The sequence below is a fragment of the Salminus brasiliensis genome, chromosome 5 (assembly GCF_030463535.1).
Source record: "Salminus brasiliensis chromosome 5, fSalBra1.hap2, whole genome shotgun sequence".
NCBI classification, from domain to species: Eukaryota; Metazoa; Chordata; class Actinopteri; order Characiformes; family Bryconidae; genus Salminus; species Salminus brasiliensis.
In genome coordinates this window covers 46,289,943-46,317,197 of record NC_132882.1, presented here as the reverse complement: position 1 = coordinate 46,317,197, position 27,255 = coordinate 46,289,943, and the positions used below count along the sequence as shown (strand labels likewise).

Sequence of the window (27,255 nt, the reverse complement as noted above, 5' to 3'; positions counted from 1 at the left end):
CCATGATAAGAAAGATTGAGATATATAACAGTATATACTGTGTGGATATATAACAGTAAGTGGTAACAGTATGTAATACATAATGTGTCCAATAGAAGCAAATGGACAGCTGCTGAATGGGATGTTAACAGGAAAAGGTGTTGAAAGTTACAGCAGTATATAATATATAGTATATTGACTTCTATTATATATTTCAACACACAGTTCGGCATAAAGATACAAAAATAGATTTATATTTTATATATTCTATTATACATATATATAATCTCAACACATTTAAACACACAGATAAATAAACATATTATATGTTTGTTATATATAAAAATAATATGCTCACTGACTTCTGTTATGTATTTAAATCATATATTGGGTGCTGTTAGTAAAGGATCAGGAAATGCACTGAACTCTAAAGATGTGGTAGTGTAGAGCACCTCAGCACCTGAGCACCTCAGCACCTGAGCACCTGAGCACCTGAGCACCTGAGCACCTGAGCACCTGAGCACCTGCCCACTGCGTCTACTCGACTCTACAGCCCATTCAGACTCCTCACACTCCTTTATAAACATGTTCGGGCCTATTAAGGCGGTCTGTGGTGACGAGCCGTAAGCTGCAGACCCAGCAGATGGAGACCCTGCAGAGGAACACTCTTCATTTCTGCAACACCGCCCACTGGGTTTAAAGGAAGGGTGGTGTAGTAACGGGGCTGCTTCAGCCCTCAGCAGCAGGCACAATCAGAACACTGTCCACTGGCTTTGCACCAGCTCCAGCCAGCGGTTATGGCACCTACAGTAACACCTAGATCCTGATACGGCGGATCTGCACAGGACATTCAGCCTGGACGAGCCTGACCGCGCTCCTGTAGCATACAGTAGAGTTCTTCTGTGAAAGACATCCGACAGGAGGAGTTCGCTAAGGCTAAGTGCACTAGCTAACCTGATTACCCCCTGCCATCAACTACGCACAGCCAATGCTCCTACTGTTACCATCGGCCGTCTCTCCTCTCTCTCTTCTTCTTGTAAATTGTTCCACATCAAAGAACACATCACACACCTCCGACGCACAACAACGTAGACCCTGCGGCGCGAGACAACAGACAGGCTTTGAAAATACAGTTTCTACTCGTACGACTACACCAGACACAAAACCTGCTTTACAGGGAACCCTCGTTCTAAATCCTCTGCATAATTAAACAGTTCAGACGAGAACAGAGTCATTCAGAGTGGTCTTAGTGTTCTAGATAACGTGGTGAAGGGAAGCAGACGTCTGAAGCTCTAATAATAAAAGCTCCTCACAGAAAGTTCTTCACCTAATGGTGATGAAGACGCTGCCTGATGCCTGAGACACGGTTCTACCAGAGTTCTGAGAAGAGTTCGGCTCTAGAACCTGCTTTTAGAATCAGATCATTAAAATGGTGGAGGGATACATGCTGCAGGGTGTAGTGCGGCTACAGAAAGTAGTCCCTAAAGAGAACTGGATTAGTTCAGATTCTCTATTCACTATTTTACCTTCATCATCATCATCATCATCATTCCATATAAAACTCAGATGACTCGTGTAGCTGCACTGGTGGGTTTGGGTAGGAGATAAATTATGGGCTGTATCTGTGTTGTAGTCATGGCGACCGACACCTGCTTCCATTCACCACCACTGTAGAGAGATCAGAATGGGTCAGTTTCTCTACAGTGAAGCTCAGATTCTCACTGAACCCCCGACTCTGGATGAGCTCAGCTCACAGTTCAGAGTTATGCAGAGAATTTTAAAAATTGGTGAAGTTCCCCTTTAATCTCTGTGCCTTGGCTACTTTGCATGTAAAGTGGTTTGGCAGCTCCAGGGACGAAGACAAGGGGGCTTGAATTTCATACAAGATGCACTTGACCCTCCCACTCAGAGGAGCTACTGCTGGGCTGGTCGGGGTCCGAGTCACATTTTGGGGTTTCGGAGTGGTGAGGGTGAGGTGTTTCCGGGTCTTCGCTCGTCTGGACCACCAGAGGAGGTGCTGATGGCAGATCCACGCTCACCAGGTCCAGCTGAGTGGGTCTGATGGGCTCGCGCTCTTCAGTGCTGCAAAATTCACTAACCCCTCTGTCGCCCTCTGGTGGCCACTGTTGGAATGGGTTTTCCCCAGGCTGTTCTGGGGCCCGAGCGCCGAACTCTGGATCCGATGGAGCTGCCGGGGGGACCAGACTGATGTTCTGAGGGTTCATATCATGGAACCAGGCCATGATGTTGCCAAGCAGGTTGGCGTTGTCAGCAGGATCCATGTCGGTGGTCTCCATTTCTCCATCCGGCGGTGGGAACGGGTCTCCTGTGGGCTGGCAGGCGGGATTAGGATTGCCCAGATTGTTGAAGCGCTGTGGAACGTTCTGGCCACTGATGTTACCCAGCTTCTTCAGGCTGTCTCCAACCTCCAGCAGCTCGGAGCTGCTCAGGGCGGCACGAGGAACATCCACCCCGTGCAGCAGGGGGTCCAGCCTGGAGGGCAAGGATGTGCCGATGGCTCCCATGGACGCCTCGTGGGCCAGCAGCTCCTGAGCGTCCACTCCACCCCCTCCAGCACCGGCGGCCAGCCCGGACTCCTGCAGGGACAGCTGGATGGCCAGCAGGATGTTGGGGTCGTCTTCGTCCAAAGAGCCGTGAGGCTGTAGGACAAGCAAAACAAAGGTTACTCTGGGTTATAGCAGTGTGTTATACAACACTCTCTCACACACACACACACACACACACACACACACACACACACACAAAGGAAAGAGTTAAACACAATGAAAAGAGATCTACAGATCTGAGATCTGCTTAATAACAATCCTTTCCTCCGCCACAAAAAGTAGATCCAGCAGCTTAAAGGGCCCACTCTTCAGTCAGCGGAGTGATACAGGTACGGAAAAATCTGAACACATTTCAGCCAATCAGACTGTGTGGGCGGGGCTAGTTGTTTAAAACTGACGCTGCTGTCTGAAAACCTCAGAGATGCAGCATGACGTTCTTACCATAGGCAGGCCTGCTCTCTGACCACAGCCCAAGAGCTCTGAATCTGTGAGGAGGACAAAAACAGACCAGAAATAAGAGAGGAGTAAAATTCTCACACGGAGCAAGAAGAGGAACATTTCACACTACTCCAAACCCCGAGCTCGTGATGAAGAGAAGAACACAAGATCTGCCTGCACGACACGACTGCTCCTCTGTAGCTTTGCGGACGTAATGCTGGAGAATCTCCCTCCTCCCTATCTCACACGTGGAGCGCACTGCACGTCCGGACAGTCACACACAGTCACAGATCCTTTTCACTCAGCTAATGGTCCGACTCACAGCTGGACCTGTCTGAGACCTGCTGCTACAGCGTTCATTCATTCAAGGTGACTCAATCAGCCTGCCTATACTTGGCATGAACGTGTTTGCACGAAAAGCCAGGTCTAAACACCTCTGAGACACTGTGGTCAGACTAGGACTGAATCGGAGGTGGTCAGAACAGATCAGGATCTGGTAAACCAGAGGAGTTTTCTGTGATCGGATTCTGTCAGGGAAGTGGAAATACGTCACGAGTAATTATGTCTGTGGATCCTGGAGAAAATTCAGGCCCAAAAAGTAAAAATCCGCCCGGGGATTTCGTTCCAGCTGCTGGGCGGATCTGCTGGAGAGGATTTTTACTTTCTGGAGACGAGAGCAGGGTTAGAGTTGCGGTTTAAATAGTCCGTCACATTTTCAGATAGAGTCGCTTGGGGAACGTGAGAACCACTTATTGTTCCTCCGCACTGTAGAACCTCCACTGCTCCTCTACACTGCTCACAGTTTCCCGCAGCAGGACAGTTGTGGTGAGAAAGCTCACAGGTAACAGAACACACACTAAAGGTGTTAAGTTGTTTTTCTACACAATACAGTGAAATGGGATCGGATCTGGTCTCATGACTAGTGTGAACAGAACCCGGTCAGAGCAGACCCACATGCTGATGCTTGAAGCGAATGTCTAAACTCGGGGGAAATCAGGAGGTCAGGCTGCTGGAGCTCCTGCTGTACCTAGAGCGCCGGGGTTGTGGTCATCAGAGTCCGGCGTGTTGCTCCTCAGGCTGGACATGTCTCCACGGCGACGCTGCCGGTGTCTGCGGCGGTACTGAAACTCAGCATACTCCTGCAACACACACACACACACACACACACACACACACACACACACACACACACACACACACACACACACACACACGTAGTAAACTAACAGAAGAGTGCAGGGCCAGAAGACTGACTCTGCCCCCTGCAGCCAGTTACAGCTCATCACTACACTTTCAAAACACATAAAAAATATATAATAATGATAATAATAATAATAATAATATAAATAATAATATAAATAAACTAATCAATTTACTGGAAAAAAAACAAACAAAAAAAAGTAAAATAAAGTCATGCTGCCGTCTAATTAACTCCACGTTTCTACCTGGATTATCCGGGTGGGATAATAGAACCCTAAAACTCTACAGTGTCGTTTAAAGATTAGGGAAGTGTTGCATGCTGTGATCACTCTAAACACTTTACCCGTGTGTTTATATGATCAGCACATATTTAAATGGGTTATATTTATATGTGTTTACAGCCTTTTAAAGAAACACGGCAGCTCCTGGGCTCCTCCTACAGAGAGGAAGTGTAAGTCCCACTTTGAGACGCCGCTAAAGAACACGCATTTCTGGACAGTGTGAGAGCTGCAGAAGCTTGATCTGAAGGTGGAGCAGCATGTGGGCGGAGGCGGTAGAGTAACACTACAGGATTTTACACTAATATGACTCTATGGGTTCTGCAGCGTTACACAGCAGCTCTGGAGAGAGGTTCTCCTCCTGCAGCTCCACCACCAAACATCCATAGTGCAGTAGCAGCAGCAGCGCTCCGGCCCGGAGTGGGAATGACGGAGACGCCCTCCTCCCCCTGTTCCAGCCAGTGGAGCCGATTTAAGGTAAAAATGCTACATAGTGTTGCTTTAAATTTGCATATTAAAAGCCTGACATCTCCTGCGTTTACAGTCATGTTTGAGTTAATAAGACAATAATAATAATAACAATAATAATAATTATAATAACTAAGAAAACGCTCCGGCAAGACAATTAACGAAACAAAAAGCCAAAATCAATCATCAGTAAAGTAAAATAAGATCCAATCAGCTGCATTGTGAAACTGACTGGTCTGGTCTGATCTGCAAGAATCAGTCCCTGTCATTACGCTACGCTACGCTATAATTACACAGCTAACACACACCACAATCCTATACACTCAGGGTGCTAATTTTCCAAGGGTGCTGTGTTCTCTGGCTCCCAATGATCCCAGGACTCTCCATTTCTACAGCTGTTTTCAGGATCCCACTGTATGTTAATAAGAGCCCTATATTCCTAGGGTTCTGTGTATCTAGGACCCGATCTTTTCTAAGGTCTATATTGACGAGAAGACCCTTTGTACTTATGATCTTAAGTTCCCAATGGTGCAATAGTTGGCAGTACTTCTTCTCTACAGATACTAGACAAGCTGTGTGTGCATTTGCACATCTGTGTCAGCAATGGGTGCAGCTTAAAGTAGCTGAATGCAGTTGTTAGAAGGGGTGTCCACAAACATTTGGACATACAGTGTATTTCAATGAGCTACATAAAAAGAAAGTCATAAAGGGGTTCTTGGGTAATACAGGGGACAACACGGAGGGGGTGTCTGTAAGGAGCGCACTTGCTTTAGGCCAGATTCGCTAATTAATTAGCCAAAGAAACATTTCTGAGAACTCAAAGGGTCCTGGGAACATGAGGGTAACACCAGTTAGCGTAGCCTCGTTAAAGCCTCTGGCATCACACATGCGGTCTAAAGAAAACTAAATTAGCTAGAATATCTCCAATATGGCTCTAGAACCTCCACAAAAACACAAGCATGCTGTCAAATAAGAAGGAATAATGAAAACAGCGATGGAGCACAAATGGCAGCCGCCAGTCTGCTCACACTGCTGTCCCTGAGGTTCAGGAGTACCTGCCGCTGGCCTCCTGCACTCTGAACGTGGACCCGCGGATCAACTCCCCTGAGCACTGCCTGCCTGCCCTGCATCTTCAGATTAGAACAGAATGGCAGTGCAGTACCGTTCAGCCGAGCATCAACACACCTCACCCCACAGTTCACACACTCTCCAGACCTGTACTCACCGCTACAGCTCTGAAGAGGTGCCGACATAACTGCCCTCTCCAGGCTCCGCCCACTACTGTGTTCTTTCACAGCTACTGTTGTGAGGTGGAACAAGCTCTGCCCACTCTACCCGTAGGTATTGTGATATACACTGAGGAGGCGGAGCTACAGTCTCTCATTAGGGTGAATATTAATAAAGCTCTAAATGTAGGTATTGTGATATACACTGAGGAGGCGGAGCTACAGTCTCTCATTAGGGTGAATAATAATTAATAACGCTCTAAATGTAGGTATTGTGATATACACTGAGGAGGCGGAGCTACAGTCTCTCATTAGGGTGAATATTAATAACGCTCTAAATGTAGGTATTGTGATATACACTGAGGAGGCGGAGCTACAGTCTCTCATTAGGGTTCAATAGGATTTCAAAGCTTTGCTATGGAAGAACACATTAGTGGGCGGAGCATTAATGAGAGGCTGAGCAGAGAGCATCATGTAAACACAGCATCTTAACAGAAAGGACAAAGAGTAGAACATACCTCCGGAGACGCAAAGCCCAAGTACTCCCAGTCCCACGTCCCCCCAGCAAAACTGCACACAAAGAAGAGTATCATAGGCGGTTGGTAGGCAGTGATTGCTAAAGAGACACTAGGTGGTTGCTAAGCTGTTCATTAGTGGCTGCTATGGTGTTGGTAAGCAGTTGCTATGCTGTCCCAAGTGGTTGCTGGGATGTTGGTATGGTGCTGCTGAATCGTTGGTGTGCCGTGTCTGAAATTTGCTAGACTGTTGCTAGGTGGTTGCTATGCTAGTCAAGGAAGTTGCTGGAATGTTGGTTTGTGGTTGGTTGTTGGATGATTGGTAGGGTGCTGCTAACAAGTTGGTATGCCAACAGTTGCTAGGCGGTTGCTATGCTGTCCCAGATGGCTGCAAGAATGCTTTTGCCCACAGTTTCTAAACTGATTCTATGCTACGAAGGTCACGGTCAGTACCTGTAGACCAGAGCAGCTCAGGTGGAGTGTTGGTTTTACCTGCGGCGAGGGGCTTCAGGTGAGTCATTGGGTGCCACCCCTCGGGCCACAGAGGCCAGGAACTCCTGCCTCTTCTGCTGCACCAGGCAGGCAGCCCTGATGATCTTATGGCGGGGGGTGCGGAGGTAAGGCCTGTTCACCTTCTGGGCAAGGTCCTCCGTCACCATCTCCAGGTCAGTCTGGAAGAACATGAACCGTCCCTCTATTCACAAACGTTCTACAAGAACATCTGGACAGAGGTGGTCCTATGGTGGTGCCTTTCCACATTTAGACAGGGTAGAGGGGGTCTGTAAGGCTACACAGTGCACCTGTGTTGTAGGCGTTTCTGATAAAATGGCCAACTAGTTTCATGCAATGTTTCCATTAATTTGTCCACCCCTCTCAACACACAGTTAATGCCTTAGGCACGACCCACCTGCATAAGTTCAAAGATCTCTTTCTTTGTGCTTTTGGGCTCCAGAAAGAAACCGTAGGGATAAGAGCACTTGAGGATACGGCGAGTCTTGAGAAGCTCGTGGACTGCGTCTTCGATGAAGGTGGTGTCTGGAGGACCTCCTTCTCCTGCAAAGGAGAGCAAAATCTCTTCATTCTGCGTGAGAGAGGAATTACTGCTGCTCTGATTGTCAGAAAGCTCAGATATTGTCTCTTACTTCCACTCAGCACTTTGCTCAGCTGCTCCATCTTGTCTTTGGCGGTTTTGAGGAGACGATCTTCCAGCTGAAGGAGACAGTAAGAAAGGACGGGTAGGTTTAAAGAGCTGCTGACACAGGTGTGCAAATGCACACACACACACACACACACACACACACACACACACACACACACAGCTTGTCTAGTCCCTGTAGAGAAGAAGTACTGCCAATAGAATACGACTCTCTGGAGCAGATGAGCATCAACCTGTTGGCACCACGCCTTGGCTGGAGCATGCCTTCAGACGTAGCTCAATCACAGTGGGGCTGAACCTGAAGGGGTCATTTACCTCGTAGCTGTGCTCATGGTTCTTGAAGCGTGTGTAGTAGTGCATAAATCGATCAAGCTCCTGGTAACTCTTGTGCTTCTTCTCAGCCTGGATTTTTAAACATACACAGGAAATGAAAGTGAGTGAAGTGGTATACGGGTGTATGTATGAATAAGTGACTGATTGAATTATTTATTATATTATTTTGATTTAAAAGGATAAAAATGATTTGTGATCAGCCAGTTATTATTTTTTTAGTAATTAGAATTAGAAGTGGTAATTAGTGGCATCACTTGGATGGTCCACTGAAGATGCCTCGTACACCTTCAACTAACCTTCAACCGAATCTGTATTAAATGCAACGGAACTCGAAGCTAAATGTAAAAGACTGTGTACTGAATGCAGCCCTGGCAGGCATTTACGCTGACACATCAGTAACGGACCATCCAGGTAAAGGTGATCATAACTATAACATCCACCTATAAGCGATCACACTGTTAAATCTGTATATTATGGGATGTATATCTGCAGAGATCAATAAAACAGGTCAGAAACTGTATGGCTGGACAAAAGTACCTCCACGGTCATCTCTTTAGACTGCTCCTCCACCTGCTGGATCACCTCATAGCGAGTGCAGCGGTAATACCCTCCTGTAGAGGAGCTGTGCTTCTTCCACTCCTCCAGACAAATCCAGCAGAAATCATACTTACACTGCACACACACACACACACACACACACACACACACACACACACACACACACACATATATATATATATCTGCTCACTGAACTCTTGTTCCGTATGTAATAGGAGACACAGCTGCACCAACAAGTCAGCTGGTGAAATTTAGAGTGTGATAATGTGAAAGTTCTTGTAGGTGTCCCAATACTTTTGTCCTGACAGTGATAAGAATGTATTCCCGTCCCCTTTAAACAGAGAGTGAGAGCGCGAGCGAGAGAGTGAGTGAGAGAGCACCTTGGCACACTGCATGTGGTTGCAGCCCTCGTTCTTCTGAATGGGGGATTTGCAGTTGGCGCAGGGTTTGGAGTTGGTGAGTAACCACAGGCAGTTGGCAGCATCTTCATACGCCACAGTTACACCTGCCACTGCAGTGCGACACACACACACACACACACACACACACATACACAATTCACTAACAATTAATTAATGAATGTGTGGAGAAAGGTGTGTGTGTGTGTGTGTGTGTGTGTGTGTGTGTGTGTGTGTGTGTGTATGGTGAAATCACTCACGTTCTTCTGGCTTCATGTCAGAAACTTTCTGCAGCCACATCTTCCACGTCTGACAGTCACAAGGTTCATGAGCCTGTCCCTGACACTCCCTGTACAGCAACACACACACACACACACCTCACTGAAATGCACACTGCAACACACACCTACTTCACACTTCACACAACATATATGTACAGATGGATGGATAGGGGTTGTGGAGGGTTGTGGAGGATGGTGGAGGATGGTGGAGGATGGTGTGGATATCTATAAACCATGACTCTGTAATTTGTCATCTGTGCAGCATGTTTGGTCAGTACACAATTGGAGGCTGACCTGTCCTGACACACACTGAAAACCTACTGCTAAAAAAAAAACAAAAAAAAACAAAAAACACAACAACAGAAGAAAAACCTCAAATTACACAACCGTCCTTTCTGAGGCCTGATAGAGGAGCAGTTTCCCACAACAGACGCTCCCTACAGGCCGTCTAGACTGAAAAGTAGGCCACAACAATTAACTGAAATTATATGATAACCACATCTCTCAGCAGAGTGGGAGACAGAGGAGCTGAGTGTGAGTGAAAACACGCTGTAGACTGGAGTTCAACTCCGAGCAGGAAAACGCCTCACAACTGCATTCATTTATACTCTGGAATTTCATGTGTTTATTCTCAGTCACATCTGGATTTGGTACTGCTGTGGGAGACTGAATTTAATGATGCAACTCACATTTAAGACTAATGGGTTCATTAAGAGTAAAGAATTCAGAGTAAAAAATAAAACAAAATAATGTAAATAACTCAAACACAGACATGATATAAAACACACTCTACTCACACTTACATACACAAAACACACACCCGGTGCACACAGACAACACAAACACCTGCTTAGAAAGACGTGTCTTTAGCTGCTTGTTAGGGGTAAAGTATAGAGGAAGGTATGAGTACTATCCTATACTGATGGGCGTGGGTATGGATGTATGTAGAAGACTATGGAGGATGGGCAAATATGGGTATAATTATGGGAAGGTATGAATGGGCATACTTGTGTTTGTGTATAAACAGTAGCAATAAGGGTATAGATGGGTATGATTATTGATTATGTAAGTATTGATGAGTATAGCTGGTTACAGTATACCTGTATTTATTATTTTTGTTATTGTAAAAATGAAGATCACTGTGTTCCTGTGATGCTGCTGTACACCGTGTAGCACGGCTGGTCCGGTCAGTCAGTCAGAGCTGTGAGCAGTGAGTAAACACTCACACAGCATACGGAGGAAGAAAGCAGAGTCAAGAGTGCACTGGGGTGTAATGTGCATCCCTGGCACAGTCAGGACTACATACAGGACTGTGTGTGTGTGTGTGTGTGTGTGTGTGTGTGTGTGTGTGTGTGTGTGTGTGTGTGTGTGTGTGTGTGTGTGTGTGGTGGAAACAGAAGGGCCAGAGCTGCAGGGAAGACCTGCTAACCCTGCTAACATGCTTCCACACCATGCCAGAGCGCAAAATGCACAGAAATGAGAAATATAGAGGAGAGGCGGGAGCTTCAGAGGGCCCACACACATCCCTGTACCTGTACCTTCACTTAACTCTCCCACCTGAGGCCAGTGGTAGTCCTACACCTGTCTATTTCTACTGATGGGCGGCGTTGTAACGGGGGGCACTGCACTGTATCAAGATCAACCATACACCCACACAGTGCACCGCCACAGCAGGTGTTTCTGATAAAGTGGCCAACGAGTATAGATCTAAGGTAGGGGGTTCCAATGAACTGGACACAGGTGTAAGTGTGCTGGCGACCGTCACTGACCAGCAGAAGAGATGACCCTTTCCACAGTCCACAGCAGGGGCTTGAAGGAGAGGGAAGCTGAGTGGGTCTGAGGCACTGGCACCGGGCCCCTGCCCTGCCAACCGCACCGCCCGGTCACAGCCTGCCCGCGGGCACCACCGGATTGCAGGGTTATTCTCCACAAATGCCTAAAACAGACCGACAGGAGACAGGGGGAGGAGCAAAGAGAGAGAAAGAGGGTTAAGAGAGAGAGGCAGAGCGAGAATCCAGACGATACCTACTCCTCTTCTGTGATCCGCGGCTCTATGCTAATGCCTATTACTAAATAGTCCAACACTGCCCTGTGTTCATGCATGCCAAATTTCAGTCAACCTAGCGCGTCAACAGCGCCCCCATATTGGAAAGGTCAGTATCACCCGGTCAGATGGCCCTTCTACAGTCACAGCCCGGCAGTTTCAGAAAGTTCTGCTCAAATTTACACCTCATTTGCATAACGTTAACAGTGCAGAACACTGTCGTGCTGCTGACTCCGCCCACTGTTTTTACAACATTCCCACTGCCCTTTGTAGCCAGAAACTGGGACCTCCCGTTGAAAACGAAGGACAGCGAACACACAGTTACACCCCACACTGGAAAGAGCGGCTCACTGTAAGCTAAATAGAGAACTCCTCAGTTGATTTGTCATGTAATCTGGGCAAGTTGGTGACCTCTGACCTTGAGCAGCACTGTAAGAGAGCTAAGGCATCCCAGCATAAGATTTAGAGTTGTCATGGTAACGTAATGAAAGGCTATGGGAGAGGTATTTGCAGACATGCTCAGATGAAAGCGGTCATTGTTCTGGTCGCTTCCCTTTCAGTGCACAGTTTTAATCTTAATGCCAAGCAATGTCTGGAATTCCATACACCCAGACTCTCTCACTGCCTCTACTGTCCAGGGAGGAAGGCTTTCCACTAGATTCTGGAGGAGCTTTGCTGAGAGGATCTGATTTCAGCAAGAAGAGTGTTAGTGAGGTCAGGATGTTGGATGGATGACCTCCACCCCACCCCATCCCCACCATCATTCCAGAGAACACAGTTCTTCCACTGCTCCACAGCTCCTCAATGCTGGGGGGCTTTATACCCCTCTAGTCCACGCCTGGCATTATTAGGCAGCATGGAGCCAATAGGGTCATGATGTTGATCTGCTCCAGAGAGTCCTATTCTATTGGCAGTACTTCTTCTCTACAGGGGCATATATATGTGTGTGTGTGTGTGTAGATATATATATATATATATATATAAGGATTAGATTAAATGAGTGTGAGGTGTGGAGTCAGCAGGGATGGAGGGGATGCTGACTCAGTCTCATTGAGGCAATAAAATGTACGAGAGAAACCTGATTAGAAATGTACTCCTGAGACCGCACTGCTGACAAGTACAGATATTAGTGTCAGCACCTTGATATCAAACTGCAGGTAGCGCTTATCCATCTCTCTGGACACCACGCTCTCTATGACCTCCACAGGAACCAGCTGGAAGCAGTCGTAAGCGGGGCAGAAAATGTTATGGGCCTCCCCCTCCTGGATCTTCAGGTTCAAAAAGCTGCCAGAAAAGGAAAAACAGAGTTTCTTAGTTTAGTTTCAAAGCAAAGAGTTTGTTTTAGAACCATCGTATTTACTAAAGAACCCTGAAGAACCCTTTTTAAAGAGCCTGGGGAACACAGTGTGCTACACTGAACCCGAGTATTCAGTTTAACTAGAGAACACTGAACTCTTCTCACACTCTCTGAGATCGGCCTGGCTGTAGAGTCTTAATACTGTAATGAACGTGTGTGACTGACACTGCTGGGTTTCCTGAGGTTCTGATATCAGTAATCGAGTTTCCAGCCCATACACAACCTCAATCTGCGACTGGGGGAGTGGCTGCCCCTAGTCATCCTTCAGTCCGGAGCCCCTGGATATCCCTGGCTACAGTGCCGCCTCCGAACCTCCCGTCTGTCCAGACATCCACACGCTAAAGTCTGTGGTGAAGCGGTAGAGGTGACAGGCGCTGGGCGTGAGGGATGACTGGGCATGCAGGGCAGCCACTCCCCATCGCGGCCCGAGCTTTAGCTTTAGCTCACTAGGTTGCTCAGACTCGAGGAGAGGGTGGAGCCATGTTAGCCTTGTGATTGGTCAGGAGTATGCTGATGTAAACCTGACCCACTTTTAGGAGAGGCAGAAGAGGAGAGCAATACTGGTGAGGTACAGCAGACGTTTCTTAGACTTTGGGAAGATCTTTAGAAGACAAACTTTGTATGTTTACACTGGGGGCCCCGAGGGGCCCGATTACCTTCATCAGAAAGAAAACTCACATTCAGGTTCCCAGGGGCTTTAAATGGTCTACACAGAGTTCTCAGCCATAAAATAAGCAAGTGATTATTTATTAACTATTGTAATCAGGTTCTGATCAGGAAATGACTGCATGAAGCCCGAAGGTGATGTCATGAGGAGATCATTAGAGGAGTGTGAAGTTGGGGCTGGTATTATAGTAATGTGCTGAATGCTGAAGTATGTTATGCTCCTGTTGTACTGCTGGTTTATAAAAACAGGCCACGTGTTACAGTGACTTTACCGTTCATGTATTTTTTATGTAGTGACCCATCAGGTCGACACACCAGACATACCAGGTTCCAGTGTTTTATAGCATCTTCAAACTCTCACCTTTCCCAGCATGCTCTGCAGAACTCGTGCCCACATGGGATATCAACAGGCTCTTCAAACATGGAGGCGGCGCACATACAGATCCCGCACTGAGGGAGAAACCAAACACCAGACACACAGAACACAGTCAGACCCACGGAAGCACAGCGTTTCCCATTCCGGTCATTCCTCACAGCCGGCTCCCCTCCACTGAAGCTCCTCATTGAGTGTATTTTAAAAAGGGAATCCTGGAAAACCTGGAATCTGCTGTAGTGTATCATCACTGTTACGCAAAACCTTAACAACAGGGTAACAACCCTCTTACGGGTGACAGTCTGAGTCCAGTGTTTGTGAGCAACGTTAGCCTAGCGTCTCCTGTTGTAAACCAAAGAAGCCCACGTCAGATACCCGACATGTCCCGGGTGATCGACTGAATCTGGCCTCAGAGATCAACTGTGATACTCCGATACTGCTCCTTTAACAAGAACTCCATCATCTTCAACATGAGGAAGGCAGAAGGACCCCCCCCCCCCCCACACACACACACACACACACACACACACACACACACACACACACACACACACACGTCTTTTTTAATGGTAATTGATGAGCTCATGCCGGGGGGGCAGGGGTGTTGGGGGGGTGAAGGGGAATTCTGGTCAAGAAAACATCAGCACGGCCATTCAGAGCTGCAGTGAAGAGCTGCTCTGTGGTGCAGACTGTGGGTTCTCTGTGGACTGGCAGAGGGAACAGGGCGCTTTGTCTACAGTACAATCTCTATACTGGAGTGTGAAAGGACCGACTGTCCCACAACTTACTCAGGTCCTTCTAAACGGCTCAATACAGACATGGACCGCCAGCTGGACTTCTTGAGAGTTGTCAGCACGGACACTCAGCGCGGTTTGGCCATGCAGAACACCTCGCACATCGATTTGGAGAGGTAAATACGTGCACCTTTACCTTTAAAGGTCTCCAAAGAAGTAATTTCGGAAAGTAATGTCCAGCAGGGTCTCTCCAGAGGTGTAGAGATACAGACCGTTCCTCTCACCATTACAGCCCTGATTACTGACAGTGTTTTACACAACACACAAAACAGACATTACCAGGGACTGGTCGTCGTCAGCCGGGGAGAGGCTGATCTCATCGGGGGAGGTGATGGAGGAGCGGGTGGTGCGTGGGGTTCGGGGTGAAGGGAGTGTATCCCAGGCGTTGTAGCCTCGGGGTGGTGGAGTGGGCATCTGAACGCCGGAGCGCTGACAGCAGTCCTCAGCATTAGACATCCACGCTTCCAGAAGCTTCTCTCTGTCCCAGTCTGAGGAGGAGAGGGAGAAAGGGATGAGTGTGGGATCGGACTGCAGAAGTGCGTTCCCACCTAACCCGAACCCGAACCTGAGCACAGTCGGAGTGTTTGATCATTAAATATCTCATTAAATATCATGAAAATCACAGAAGCTGTGTCTGAAACTGTGCCCTGTTCACCAGACTTCTGCTGTGGTGTCCACAAAACGTCCCGCAGTCCACCGTAATACATAACCTACATAAGCTAGCCCATAATCCATCACCTTGTCTGGGAGAATCACACGCCGCTTCTCTGAGGGAGACATTCAGACTGTCACAGACTAATTTCCTTTAAATGAAGAAACAGGGTTTAACGACCCCCCGTCAGTCACTCTGGAAGGAGCCGAGTGATATCAGGGGTCAGAAGGTCAGAGTGTAATTAGCGTGGCCTCAGCTCTGCGATGTTATCAGGGGAAATGGATGACGAGGTCCAGATAAACTCTGGTATGAGGAGTAAAGGAAGTCCTGGCCAACCCTGGCCCAAAGCAATCTCTTCCAGATGTGGCCCAACAGGATATTAAAGCAGAAGCACTGAGATCTGCTGTGGGTCCTATAACACGCTCCACACGCTCAAAAAAGCCCCGAAGTGAGTCAGTCAGTCACGTTCAGTAATGAGTAACCACCTAACACACGAGTGAACGACTCCACAGCTTCACCAACTCGGGACTGTAAACCAGAGGAGCTCAAAGTTCAGCTGTAACCCACATCACTTCCTGTGTCTCCCTCTTCAACATCGCAGGCCCGTACAAACAGAGTTAGCTTAGCTAAGGGTGGGGGTTTGGTGGGTTTGGTGTGAAACGTTCGGTTCTAGATAACCTCCCCCAGTCAGAGCTGTGGTTCTACAGTGGAGGTTCTAGATAAGCTCCTCCAGTCAGAGCTGTGGTTCTACAGTGGAGGTGAAGGGAATCAGACGTCTGAAGCTCTAATAATAAAAGCTCCTCACAGAAAGTTCTTCACCTAATGGAGATGAAGACGCTGCCTGATGCCTGAGACACGGTTCTACCAGAGCTCTGAGAAGAGTTCGGCTCTAGAACCTGCTTTTAGAACCAGATCATTAAAATGGTGGAGGGATACATGCTGCAGGGTGTAGTGCGGCTACAGAAAGTAGTCCCTAAAGAGAACTGCATTAGTTCAGATTCTCTACTCACTATTTTACCTTCATCATCATCATCATCATCAGCAGCAGCAGCAGCAGCAGCAGCAGCAGCAGCATTCGGCCCTGAGCGGCCCTGATCCTGAAGCTGCTGGTTTAAGGCACAGCCTAAATTGTTACTAATAATAAACATAAGACATGATTTCTGTGCTGCTGCTGATTAGCTCATGGAACAGCACATTAAAAACATAGTTTCAATCATTTTCAGGTTAGGATTTAGTTCCAGTGTGTGCTGGGGTATGTGAACAGTGAGAACTGACACTCGACACAACTGAGGGAGGACAGTTTAACCCGTCTCACTCTCCAGAGAGGCCAGTCTTAATAATAGAAAGCATGGTGAAGCAGAAATCTGCCCTGCTTTCCCGACAGGCCCCACTCTCCTGGAACAGGGCCTGCTCACATAATTGGAGATTATTAAAGAAAGCACTGATCCAATTTCCAGTCCTGTGCCAGAGAGTCATTAACAGCTACAAAACCCAGGAAAACACGGGCCGAACTGGGAGGCTCGTATTTACGTGGAAGGTTAACAGGGTGGTGAGATGTTTCCAGGGCTGTTAGGGGAGTTCTCTAATAACCAAATATCTCAGGTCTTAAGATCTTGGATGTTAAAATTAAAGGGAGAAATGGTGAACAGACACTTTGTCTGAGCAGAAAGATCTGTGTCATCCCAGAGCTGTAAAAAATTATTGACTCAAGGGTGATTAAACTCTATTAACCTTAGAGCTCCGGGCTGTTTTGGTTAGAAGGGTGTGGCCACACCCCTCCGTAAGCAAAACACCACCAGGGAACTTGAGATATATTAATAATATATATGATAGCATCTGGAATCAAACAGCTGAATATCTCCAATAGCGTTAGACTCATAAAATCCACTAGTGGGTGCTGTGGGCAGCACTCGGCTAGTTAAGGGGCGGGTGCCTGAAGGGCAGCGGTGGATTAAAGCTGTGCAGTTTGTACTGCTTTATTAGTGTGGAGATGTCTCAGGACTCCAACACAGGCCAAGTAATATCACACGGATATACGCCCTCATAGGCCAGACCAGGTAAATGGTCAGAGCTTTATGAGCTTGACCGTTTAGAGCAAAGGATGTCCAACACACCAACCAACTGGCCTTAAATAAAACCCCACACTGATCACTGACCACTGAGCAGCTCATTTCCCACTACTAAAGGCTTAAAGAGCAACACCAGCGGCCTTTTAGCCACGCGTCTTTACCCACGCTCCTTTGGGGTTCTGGGGTAATGTCCACTAGTCATGATGATGTAATCATGTGTGGGTCAGTTTACGGGAAGACGCTACCCAAACAGAGCCATAAAGTTCCTGCCCTGCTTGATCAGCTCAGCAAGGGGTCGTTAATGATCGCAGTAACAGCAGGAGTTAGCCATTAGCCTAGCGCAAAGTCCAGCCGGCTTGCCGTGCGTGAGCCTCCTCTCTCTTTCAGCCAGCAGGCTCACGCAGCGGCGCAGGCCATAGCAAGCCTAGCACACAGGCCTTCACGCAGTGCGACAGAGAGTAGGGGTTGTGTCTGATTTCTCAGCGCTAGCAGGGTCTGCTGGTGGAAATGCTGCAGCTAAAGGCAAATGACCGCGCTACGTGCCGAGAGCACGGGGAGGGCGGGGTCACGGTTTTCACGCAGGATATCTGCTTGCTGTTAGCATTTAGCTTGATTAACAGCTGATTATTTCCCACTGGACTGATAAAAGTGGTGCGCAGAAGCCTGAAGAACCAGAGCCTGTTAAATTCTCCATGGTGAGAGGTAGGGTTCTGAGAGCTGTGGGCTGGAAGTGTGAAGCTGGAACACCAGAAGAACTGCCCTACAGTGCAGACCGCCTGCGTCAGTCCCCAGCCCTCATCTACTGAAGCTCTTAACAGGGGACACACACCTCCACTCTGTCCTAACGAGCAAAGTATCTGCCACAGGAATAAGACCAGTAGATTCCAGGACTGAGGCGGTGCTGTGCGTACCGTGAGCCCTGAGCAGAGCCTCTGCGGTGAAAAGAGGAGCCTGCAGCATGTCCGCCGTCTCCACTATCAGCATATCTTTCAGCCTCCGCAGATCCTGCACCCGCAAACCTTCATAAAACTGGAACAGAAACACAGAACCAAGCTTTAGAACCCCAAAAAGACCACAATACCCTCAGTGTATATCACAATACCTACAATTAGAGCCTTATTAATATTCACTCTAATGAGAGACTGTAGCTCCGCCTCCTCAGTGTATATCACAATACCTACATTTAGAGCGTTATTAATATTCACCCTAATGAGAGACTGTAGCTCCGCCTCCTCAGTGTATATCACAATACCTACATTTAGAGCGTTATTAATATTCACCCTAATGAGAGACTGTAGCTCCTCCTCCTCAGTGTATATCACAATACCTACATTTAGAGCCTTATTAATATTCACACTAATGAGAGACTGTAGCTCCGCCTCCTCAGTGTATATCACAATACCTACATTTAGAGCCTTATTAATATTCACACTAATGAGAGACTGTAGCTCCGCCTCCTCAGTGTATATCACAATACCTACATTTAGAGCGTTATTAATATTCACCCTAATGAGAGACTGCAGCTCCGCCTCCTCAGTGTATATCACAATACCTACATTTAGAGCGTTATTAATATTCACCCTAATGAGAGACTGCAGCTCCGCCTCCTCAGTGTATATCACAATACCTACATTTAGAGCGTTATTAATATTCACCCTAATGAGAGACTGCAGCTCCGCCTCCTCAGTGTATATCACAATACCTACATTTAGAGCGTTATTAATATTCACCCTATTCCAGATGTTTATTTAGAGAGCTCACCTCCCGGCGGTCCAGGGCAGCGTACTCCGCCTCAATGTCCTCAGCGTTGGGATCCGTGGAGAAAACCATCTGAGACTCCAGGCTGAGGGCCAGCTCCTTATGATGCTGTTTCTCCGCACAGTCACACGGAGTCTCCTTGTTCTCGTTCTCCGCAAACAGGTCGGCGGTCCGCTTCACCAGAAACTGCTCAGAGGACGAGACAAACACCGAGTTCAGCAGGTTTACATCTGCTCCTGAAAAGACGCAGATACAGCAGATGGAGATTAGGATGGAGGACACTTGTTGGAACCCCACCTCCACGCAGGTCTTCATCCCTGAGGCGGCGGCGTAGTGCAGCGGGGTGTTTTTCTTGTTGTCCGTGGCGTTCACGTCGGCGCTCTCGTACTCGCCGCGGTCCAGCTTGGCACCGGTCCACTTCAGGATCATCTGCAGGCAGTCGGACCGGCGGCGCTCATCCTCGTACGGCCGGGCCAGGCGGGGCTGCAGCGCCCCCTCTGGCAGCAGGATGTGCGGCCCCATGCACAGCACGTGGAGAGCCGTCTCGTTGTGCACATTGCGCTTGTTTGGGTTTCCATCCTTACTGAAGAGGAAGGACCTGAGTGGGGCAGCGAGGCGGAAGAGAGGCAGAAGGGAGGCAGAAGGGAGGCAGAAGGGAGGGAAACAGTTGTGTTATTGATACTATTACTCCAAATCACTTTGCTATTATTCTTACTATTAGTATTATCCATAATTAATAAAAATATATATTTTATAAGATAATAATAATAATAATATGGTATAATTATTGTTTTTATCATCATGGCTTTAAAAAAACATCACTATTATATATATATATATTTTTTTTTTTTTTTTTGTGAGTTCACTGTTATTTATATTATTATAATTTTAATAACATTATCATACATCATTATTCCTGTTATTACTAGTACTACTACTATCACTATCATCATCATCATCATGGTTGTTACTATTTTATTAGCAGTAGTATTATTGACATTATTATGACAGTATTATGGCGGGCGTGTGGAATGTGTAATATGCGCAGGTGTGTTACCTGAGTATCCGAGTCATGGCATGTCTAGCAGCGTAGTGCAGCGGGGTGTTGTGCTGGTAAGGCTCTCCGTACGAGGTGTTGGGGTCCAAAGACTCTTTGAACTGCGGGTTCCCCTCGTACAGCTGGTACGCCAGAACCTCGTCTCCGTTGATCAGTGCTTTGCGGAACTTGGTCGCCGTGTTCCCCATCTCTCAGCTCCCAGCGCTAAGCTAACATCAGCGCTAGTTCAGCCCGTAGACCTGCAGACAGCCGGCATGGTGCAGCTCCTACAAACACCAGGAGCACAGAGACCTCATCATCAGCTTCAGCTCAGGCCAAGGGACAGCCTCCAAACATGGTGGAGGTTGAGACCTGGTGGAGTTTGATGAGGCTGAGATCTGCTGTTCTACTCTGTAGACACAGCAGTCTCTTTTCACTGGTCATAATTATTTGGACTCAGATATGGTGATGTGTTTAGGTGGGAAAGCTGGTCTGCGTCTAACAGTCTAGAACTGGACTGAATGAATAGAGCTGAATAGAGTATCGATACACCAGACTGTTCTTACACTGATTACATTCACTCTGCTTCCAGCTGGTCTGTTTAAGAACGGCCGGAGCTGAAACTCAGTCCATGTTCAGGTTTTCCTCCAGATCAAATCTTTTAAATGATATTTAGTTTAAGCCTGACTGTGTTCTTCTACCCAGCTCCGGTTAGCACAGAGCTTCCTCACAGAAGTGAAGCGTTATCCGTCAAACACAGCAGAGACTGAACCCTCAGAGAAACCCTAAATCCTACCCAAAGCCGCTCTTCAGTTTCCTTTTCAGGCCTCCTTATCTGCAGCCCAGAGAACCAGCTGAGCTCTCAAGGCCGACACTGTGAGCACACTAGGCTGGTCTCCGCTGGTCTGAAGAGTTACGCCTCCCCACCCCGGCCCCGGCCCCGGCTCAGCAGTGTCCACAAAACAGAGTCACATGTCCAGCCACATGAGGGGCCTGACACCAGCAGATGCCGAGCGTGTCCTACTTCATGCATTTTTGTGTTCTTCGGGAGAGAAAAGGGCTGGTTTTAGAGCTAATGTTTACATTAGAGTCTCTCTCACACACACACACACACACATACACACATACACACATACACACATACACACACACACACACACTAATGCAGTTCAGAGTCTAACCTCATTAACAGTGGTCACGCCACAGTCACGCTGCCTAAACTTTCACTACATAAAATAATTCATAAACAAATAATAAAAAACTACATTAAATGACGCGACTGTGATGAATCGCTCTTAACTCCTCAAATTTTGAGTTTGCCCTCATTTACTAACGCTCTTAAAGTTTCATTACATAAATAATTAACACCAGCTACAGAAGTGAACATCCACCTAATGTCAGCAGATGTGCAAATGCACAGCTTGTCTAGTCCCTGTAGAGAAGAAGTACTGCCAATAGAATAGGACTCTCTGGAGCAGATCAACATCATGACCCTATTGGCTCCATGCTGCCTAATGCCAGGCGATGAGCTGGGGGTAGTTGGGGATGATAAAGTGGGGTGGTGATCATCATCCATCATCTTGACCTCACTAACACTCTTGTTGCTGAATGCAATCAAATCCTCACAGCAATGCTCCTCCTCCAGAATCTAGTAGAAAGTCTTCTTCTCTGGACAGTAGAGACAGTTACTCCAACAGAAGCAGGGTCAGCTCTTTAATACCCTTGATTTCAGAAGAAACAATGAATGAGCTGGTGTCCCAATACTTTTGTCCATATAGCGTATTAAACCTAAACCTCTCAGATCTGCACACACACACACACTCCCGCTTCCCTCCAAAACTCCGGGGGCTTCCGGCTCGCTGTGCCAGCTCCCCTCAGCCCACTGAGAGCAGGTTGTGTGGAGGGCAGGATTCAGCGGCCTACAGTTAAACCCCCCGCTCACGCCATCTGTCCACTCGGGCACCTGAGGGGCTGCGTCACACTCGTACGCGGGGCAGCCTGGAACAGGACCGGTTTTGGGTAAAGTACAGCGCTCTCTTCCTGTGAGTCTAACGCCATACACGAATAAACAACCGAGAAAAGCAAGTCTGACAAACACTCCCGACTATTATGTGTATCATTATAGGGCTAATTACAAACACACACACACACACACACACACACACACACACACACACACACACACACACACACACGTCATGACTGTTCATCACATTTGACAACACAAAATACTGTGATTAATCATCATTTACTATAATTAACTGCAATTAACTACACAAACTAACATGATTAAACACAATTATCTAAAAAACAAACCCAGTCAATTATGATTAATTACAAAAACGTATGATTAACTACTTCAAATAATGTGATTAACCACTTTTAACTACACAAAACCATGTGATTGAGCGTGAACCACTACAGGAACTAATGTGATTCATCACAATGAACCCAAAACAAACCCAGTCAATTATGATTAATTACAAAAGCTGATTTATTTATTGATTAACTACAGAAAACAACGTGATTAATCACTTCTAATGACACAGAATCAGGTGATTAACTGCACAAAAATGTTATTAACCGTGATTAGCTGTACAAACTGGGCAAAAATGTGATTAATGACCTATAAAACAACTCATGATCATGATCCTCTATGCAAAGTAATGCATTTGCATGACGCCAAATCCACTACATAACAGATGTGATTATCACTTAATAATAATAATAAATGTGATTAATCACATCCTGTGCCACATAAATGAATAATGTTTTATAAATTCTCTCTTTTTTAGAATAAAACTTCAATAGAAATGATTATTAAGCGTTAAGAGTGAGGTTCAAAGCCTGGCGCCAGAACACAGAGAGCCACGACTTGATGCTTTAAATGCTACTGATGATGCGGGGAGGTGATTTACTCGCTCGGAAATCAGCAATTATGGACTAAATGAATTAAAGGCTTAGAGAAAAGGCTTGCTAAAGCAGTCTGAGAGTGAAATAGGTGGGGAGATCATGCCTTTCCTGCTCATAATCAGGGCCTGTCTGCTCTGTTTACAGCTGCAGATCTGCTTCCTAGAAGAGGGTGGTGTGTGTGTGTGTGTGTGTGTGTGTGTGTGTGTGTGTGTGTGTGTGTGTGTTTACAGGCTCTGGCACCTTAATAAACAAGAATATGCACAGATTTATGACCTAGTCAATAATTACAGCGTTTTGTTGCTTAATATCCAGCTTAAGCTGCCTTCTTATTGCAACTCTCCGTTCCACCTTAAATGGTGCAGCAGTTGCATTCTGGCGCCTCAGGCGATCAAAACGAAACTGCTGCCCCATTTAAGGTGGAACGGAGAGTTGCAATAAGACGCGTTTCCAGTACGAAACGTCCAAAACATCGATCAATAAATAACTGTACCAGCCTTGTCATCGTTCATAATCCGAGATAAGACCTTTATTAACCCACATTAACACGTTTTATCCTTCACTCTCTCTCATTTATCAGCATATTTACTTGTTTATCAACCTAAACGAAGCGCTCCCTAGCTAACCCGCTAACCAGCCAACTAGCGCTAACCACCTAGCCAACTAGCTAACTGCTGCCTGACTGAAGCCTTCAGGTCTGAGTTTATCTGCATTTATTTATTATTTTATTCATATTTACTATTTAAAAACACACAATCTTAATTGTACCCCTGTAAGCGACACAGACTGCTCCCTCACTAAGTCAGTCAGCTAGATGATCTAATAAACCAGGGTTAAGCTGTTATCAGACCGAAGTTTACCTCAGAAACGACGGGTTAGGGCGTGAAAGTTAGGCGGTGAGGCTGACACCTGTCTGGGTGGCTTGTTTACTTGTTTACCTTGTTTGCCTTGTTTACTTGTTTGCCTTGTTTACTTGTTTACTAGCTACAGCTGCCTTGTTTACGACCGCGCAGCTCAGAGTAGCTAGTAGCTACATCTACAGCTAGATAAACAGACTAGTGCTATAAACACAGCGACCTGATAGAGCTTTTAAATATATATATATATATCTATATAAATATATAAATGTTTTACAGCTGTATTTACTGCATATTTAGCTACAGAAAAGGCTTAAAGGCGTGATTACCAGCCAATAACAGCGCATACGGACGAGCCGCTGTGGTTCCGCTCGTGCCGCAGCGGTGCGATCACGTGCAGATAATCAATAGGTAATCAATAAACGTGTTTTCGATACTTACCTCCCAGCAACAGCAGAAGCACGGCGCTCTCCTCGCTCCTTTGTTGTGGGCGCTCTCCGGGCAGGCAGGGTGAAGCTGCAGCAGCCGCGGTGTGATCGCCGCTGTGACCAACCGCCGCTTCAAAATAAGAGTCCCCGTCAGCCTCGCGCTTATTCACGGCAGGCAGCTGGAGGTCTCGGCCAGATGTGGCTCCAAAATATCACGATTATTTTCTCACGATATTTATTCGTGTTTAGTATCGAATGAGTGGAATGGGTGATAGAGAGGTACTAAAACACTAACAACAATACTCACATTTATTTTAATAAAACATTTGACCTTTTTCTTGTTTTTGCAATAACAAATAAATAAAGGTAATATAAAAGTAGTAGAAACCATCTACTGGAAATGCTTCTTATTGCAAGGGGGCTGTTAATGTCGCTAGCTTAGAGAGACCCTTAGAGGGGTACAATTAAGATTGTGTGTTTTTAAATAGTAAATATGAATAAAATAATAAATAAATGCAGATAAACTCAGACCTGAAGGCTTCAGTCAGACAGCAGTTAGCTAGTTGGCTAGGTGGTTAGCGCTAGTTGGCTGGTTAGCGGGTTAGCTAGGGAGCGCTTCGTTTAGGTTGATAAACAAGTAAATATGCTGATAAATGAGAGAGAGTGAAGGATAAAACGTGTTAATGTGGGTTAATAAAGGTCTTATCTCGGATTATGAACGATGACAAGGCTGGTACAGTTATTTATTGATCGATGTTTTGGACGTTTCATTTTGATCGCCTCAGGCGCCAAAATGCAACTGCTGCACCATTTAAGGTGGAACGGAGAGTTGCAATAAGAAGCGTTTCCAGTAGGCCAGGTTTCTACTACTTTTAGATTACTTTTATATTAATAATAATTACTATTTATTAAAAATTAAAAGACCCTAGCATTTGGATCAAATGTTAAATAAGATCAAGATAGACAGCACACATTCAACCAGATGTGTCCAAACTTTTGACTGGTACTGTATGTTCTAAAATGGGCTTCACTGCTGCTAATCTGACGACCACCAACACTACAGGTCAGGTGCGGTGCAGTGGAGCTAAGAGCAACACTAGGTGGCAGTGCTGAGCTGTGATGTGAGCCTGTCAGCAGCTCTCCCCAAATACACACACACACACACACACACTCACACAAACACACACACACATACACTGGTGTCCTGTTCGAGTTCTCCGGTCCACCTGTGATGGTGCAGCAGCGCACAGGGTCTGACCTGCAGGAGAACCGGAGTGGTCACATAGGGAGGAGAACCGCTCTGAGCTCAGCAAAGCCTGAGGAGCTTTTCACTAATCTGGGCTCCTCAGTGCGGACCACCCACAGCTAAACCCCCTCGTGTAGAGTTCTAAAGGCCTGCATTAAACCCTGCGGTTTAAACTCAGGTTCCACTGGTTCTACCAATACAACACCAGTTTGGGAAAAGCCCTGACCAACTGAACGGGACGCTCTGGAGCAGCCGTCATCACATAACCCCAAGGTCACCATGCTGCCTGATACCAGGCGTGGGCTAGAGGGGTATAAAGCCCCCCAGCATTGAGGAGCTGTGGAGCAGTGGAGGAGCTGTGTTCTCTGGAATGATGGTGGAGGAGCTCCATCCAGTACTTTTGAAGGGGATGAGTTGAGTTGTCAGAACTAATCATCCAACATCAGAACCGGACCTCACTGACGCTCTCACCTCACAAAGGGCTGGATGCAATCAAATCCTCCTCACAGCAATGCTCTAGCATCTAGTGTAAAGCCCTCTCAGAAGAGTGGAGGCTGTTGTAGTGGAGTTGGTAGGAAGCTGTAGGGCTCAGTAGGCTCCAGGGCTGGGGGGTAACGGGGGCGTCTGAGCAGCGGGAAGCTCATATTCAGGAGGAGTGAGAGCGGGTTAACACTGCTGATGGAGGTAAGATCATAGCTGCGGGTGGAGTAGGGGGGTGGAGTAGGGGGGTGGAGTGGGGGCTATACATTCTTCAGGGGGTGAACTTTTACAAAGCTTTCCCTGCGCCTGCCAAGCCCCTCTAATCCACAGGTTTAAGGGGTTTTCGTTCAGGAAGCCATTCTGAAGGAGCTGCTGGGGATTAGTCGTCACATGTTCCCCAGATCTCAGTAAGTGGAGGGAAGCGGTCACATGACCCCCAGTTTTGGGGTTTCTATTGGACAACGAACATCTGGCCATTCAAACCTGCACACAGACTGGATTCAGGAGAGAGAGGCCCAGGAAGCAGAGGCAGGGGTCACCCGGGGTCATATTAATATGAATGATTATTAACAACACAACTGTACAGCCTCATGCAAAAGTTTGGGTACCCTGATCAAACGCATTAGACGTTCAGTGATGTTGTGAGAGTAAGTTCAGAGACACTGTCCTACATAGTCCTACATAGTTCTCCACGGTTCTCTGAGATAACGCCGGACGTTTCTGATGATCCTCTACTTTTAAAGACTGGCGTTCCAGTAATGATCACTGTGAATGTGATGTGATGGGTGTTTTCCGCTTTCTCCATAATGTGGATCTGCTGTTCTTAATACTGTATCAGAAATGAGTGATGGACAGACCAATAGAAATCCCCCCCCCCCCCCCCCCCCTCAGCAGTGAGAGGGTTCTACTGCAGAAGCTCCAGATCTCATCAGATCAGGTAAAGCAGCTGAACATTAATCCAGTAAACAGGAGAAACAAGAGCTTCTCATTCTGAAGAAAGAAAGTAGTGAGATCTTGAGCTAGTCTGAAGAACAGAGCTCGGTTCCTCCAGGGTTCTCCTGGACAGCACAGCGTGGAGGATGTGTTCAATCAACTCCATCAGCAGCAGCAGCAGCAGCAGCAGCAGCTCACCTGATTTACCATCATTAAGCCCTGATTTACCACCAAACCAGGTGTTGATCTGAGGAG

At 46.9% G+C, this 27,255-nt stretch overlaps 1 protein-coding gene across 2 annotated transcripts; it reads right to left on the bottom strand.

The window, feature by feature from the left end:
* ankib1b (ankyrin repeat and IBR domain containing 1b) lies at nt 1-24,423 on the bottom strand. Of its 2 annotated transcripts, XM_072680665.1 has the most exons (21): nt 24,355-24,423; nt 20,168-20,433; nt 19,408-19,708; nt 19,114-19,296; nt 18,264-18,381; nt 14,911-15,119; nt 13,826-13,914; nt 12,581-12,725; nt 11,167-11,333; nt 9,377-9,465; nt 9,099-9,229; nt 8,698-8,832; nt 8,143-8,229; nt 7,814-7,880; nt 7,579-7,724; nt 7,164-7,342; nt 6,675-6,726; nt 5,986-6,060; nt 4,012-4,123; nt 2,988-3,031; nt 1-2,639 (listed from the first exon to the last, which is right to left on the bottom strand). In XM_072680665.1, the coding sequence occupies exons 2-21, from the start codon at nt 20,353-20,355 to the stop codon at nt 1,857-1,859; spliced, it is 3,300 nt and encodes a 1,099-aa protein (XP_072536766.1). In that variant the 5' UTR covers nt 20,356-20,433; nt 24,355-24,423; the 3' UTR covers nt 1-1,856. The 2 variants fall into 2 exon arrangements, with proteins under 2 accessions (XP_072536766.1, XP_072536767.1); XM_072680666.1 differs by lacking the exon at nt 5,986-6,060.
* Nucleotides 24,424-27,255: the final 2,832 nt, after the last annotated feature.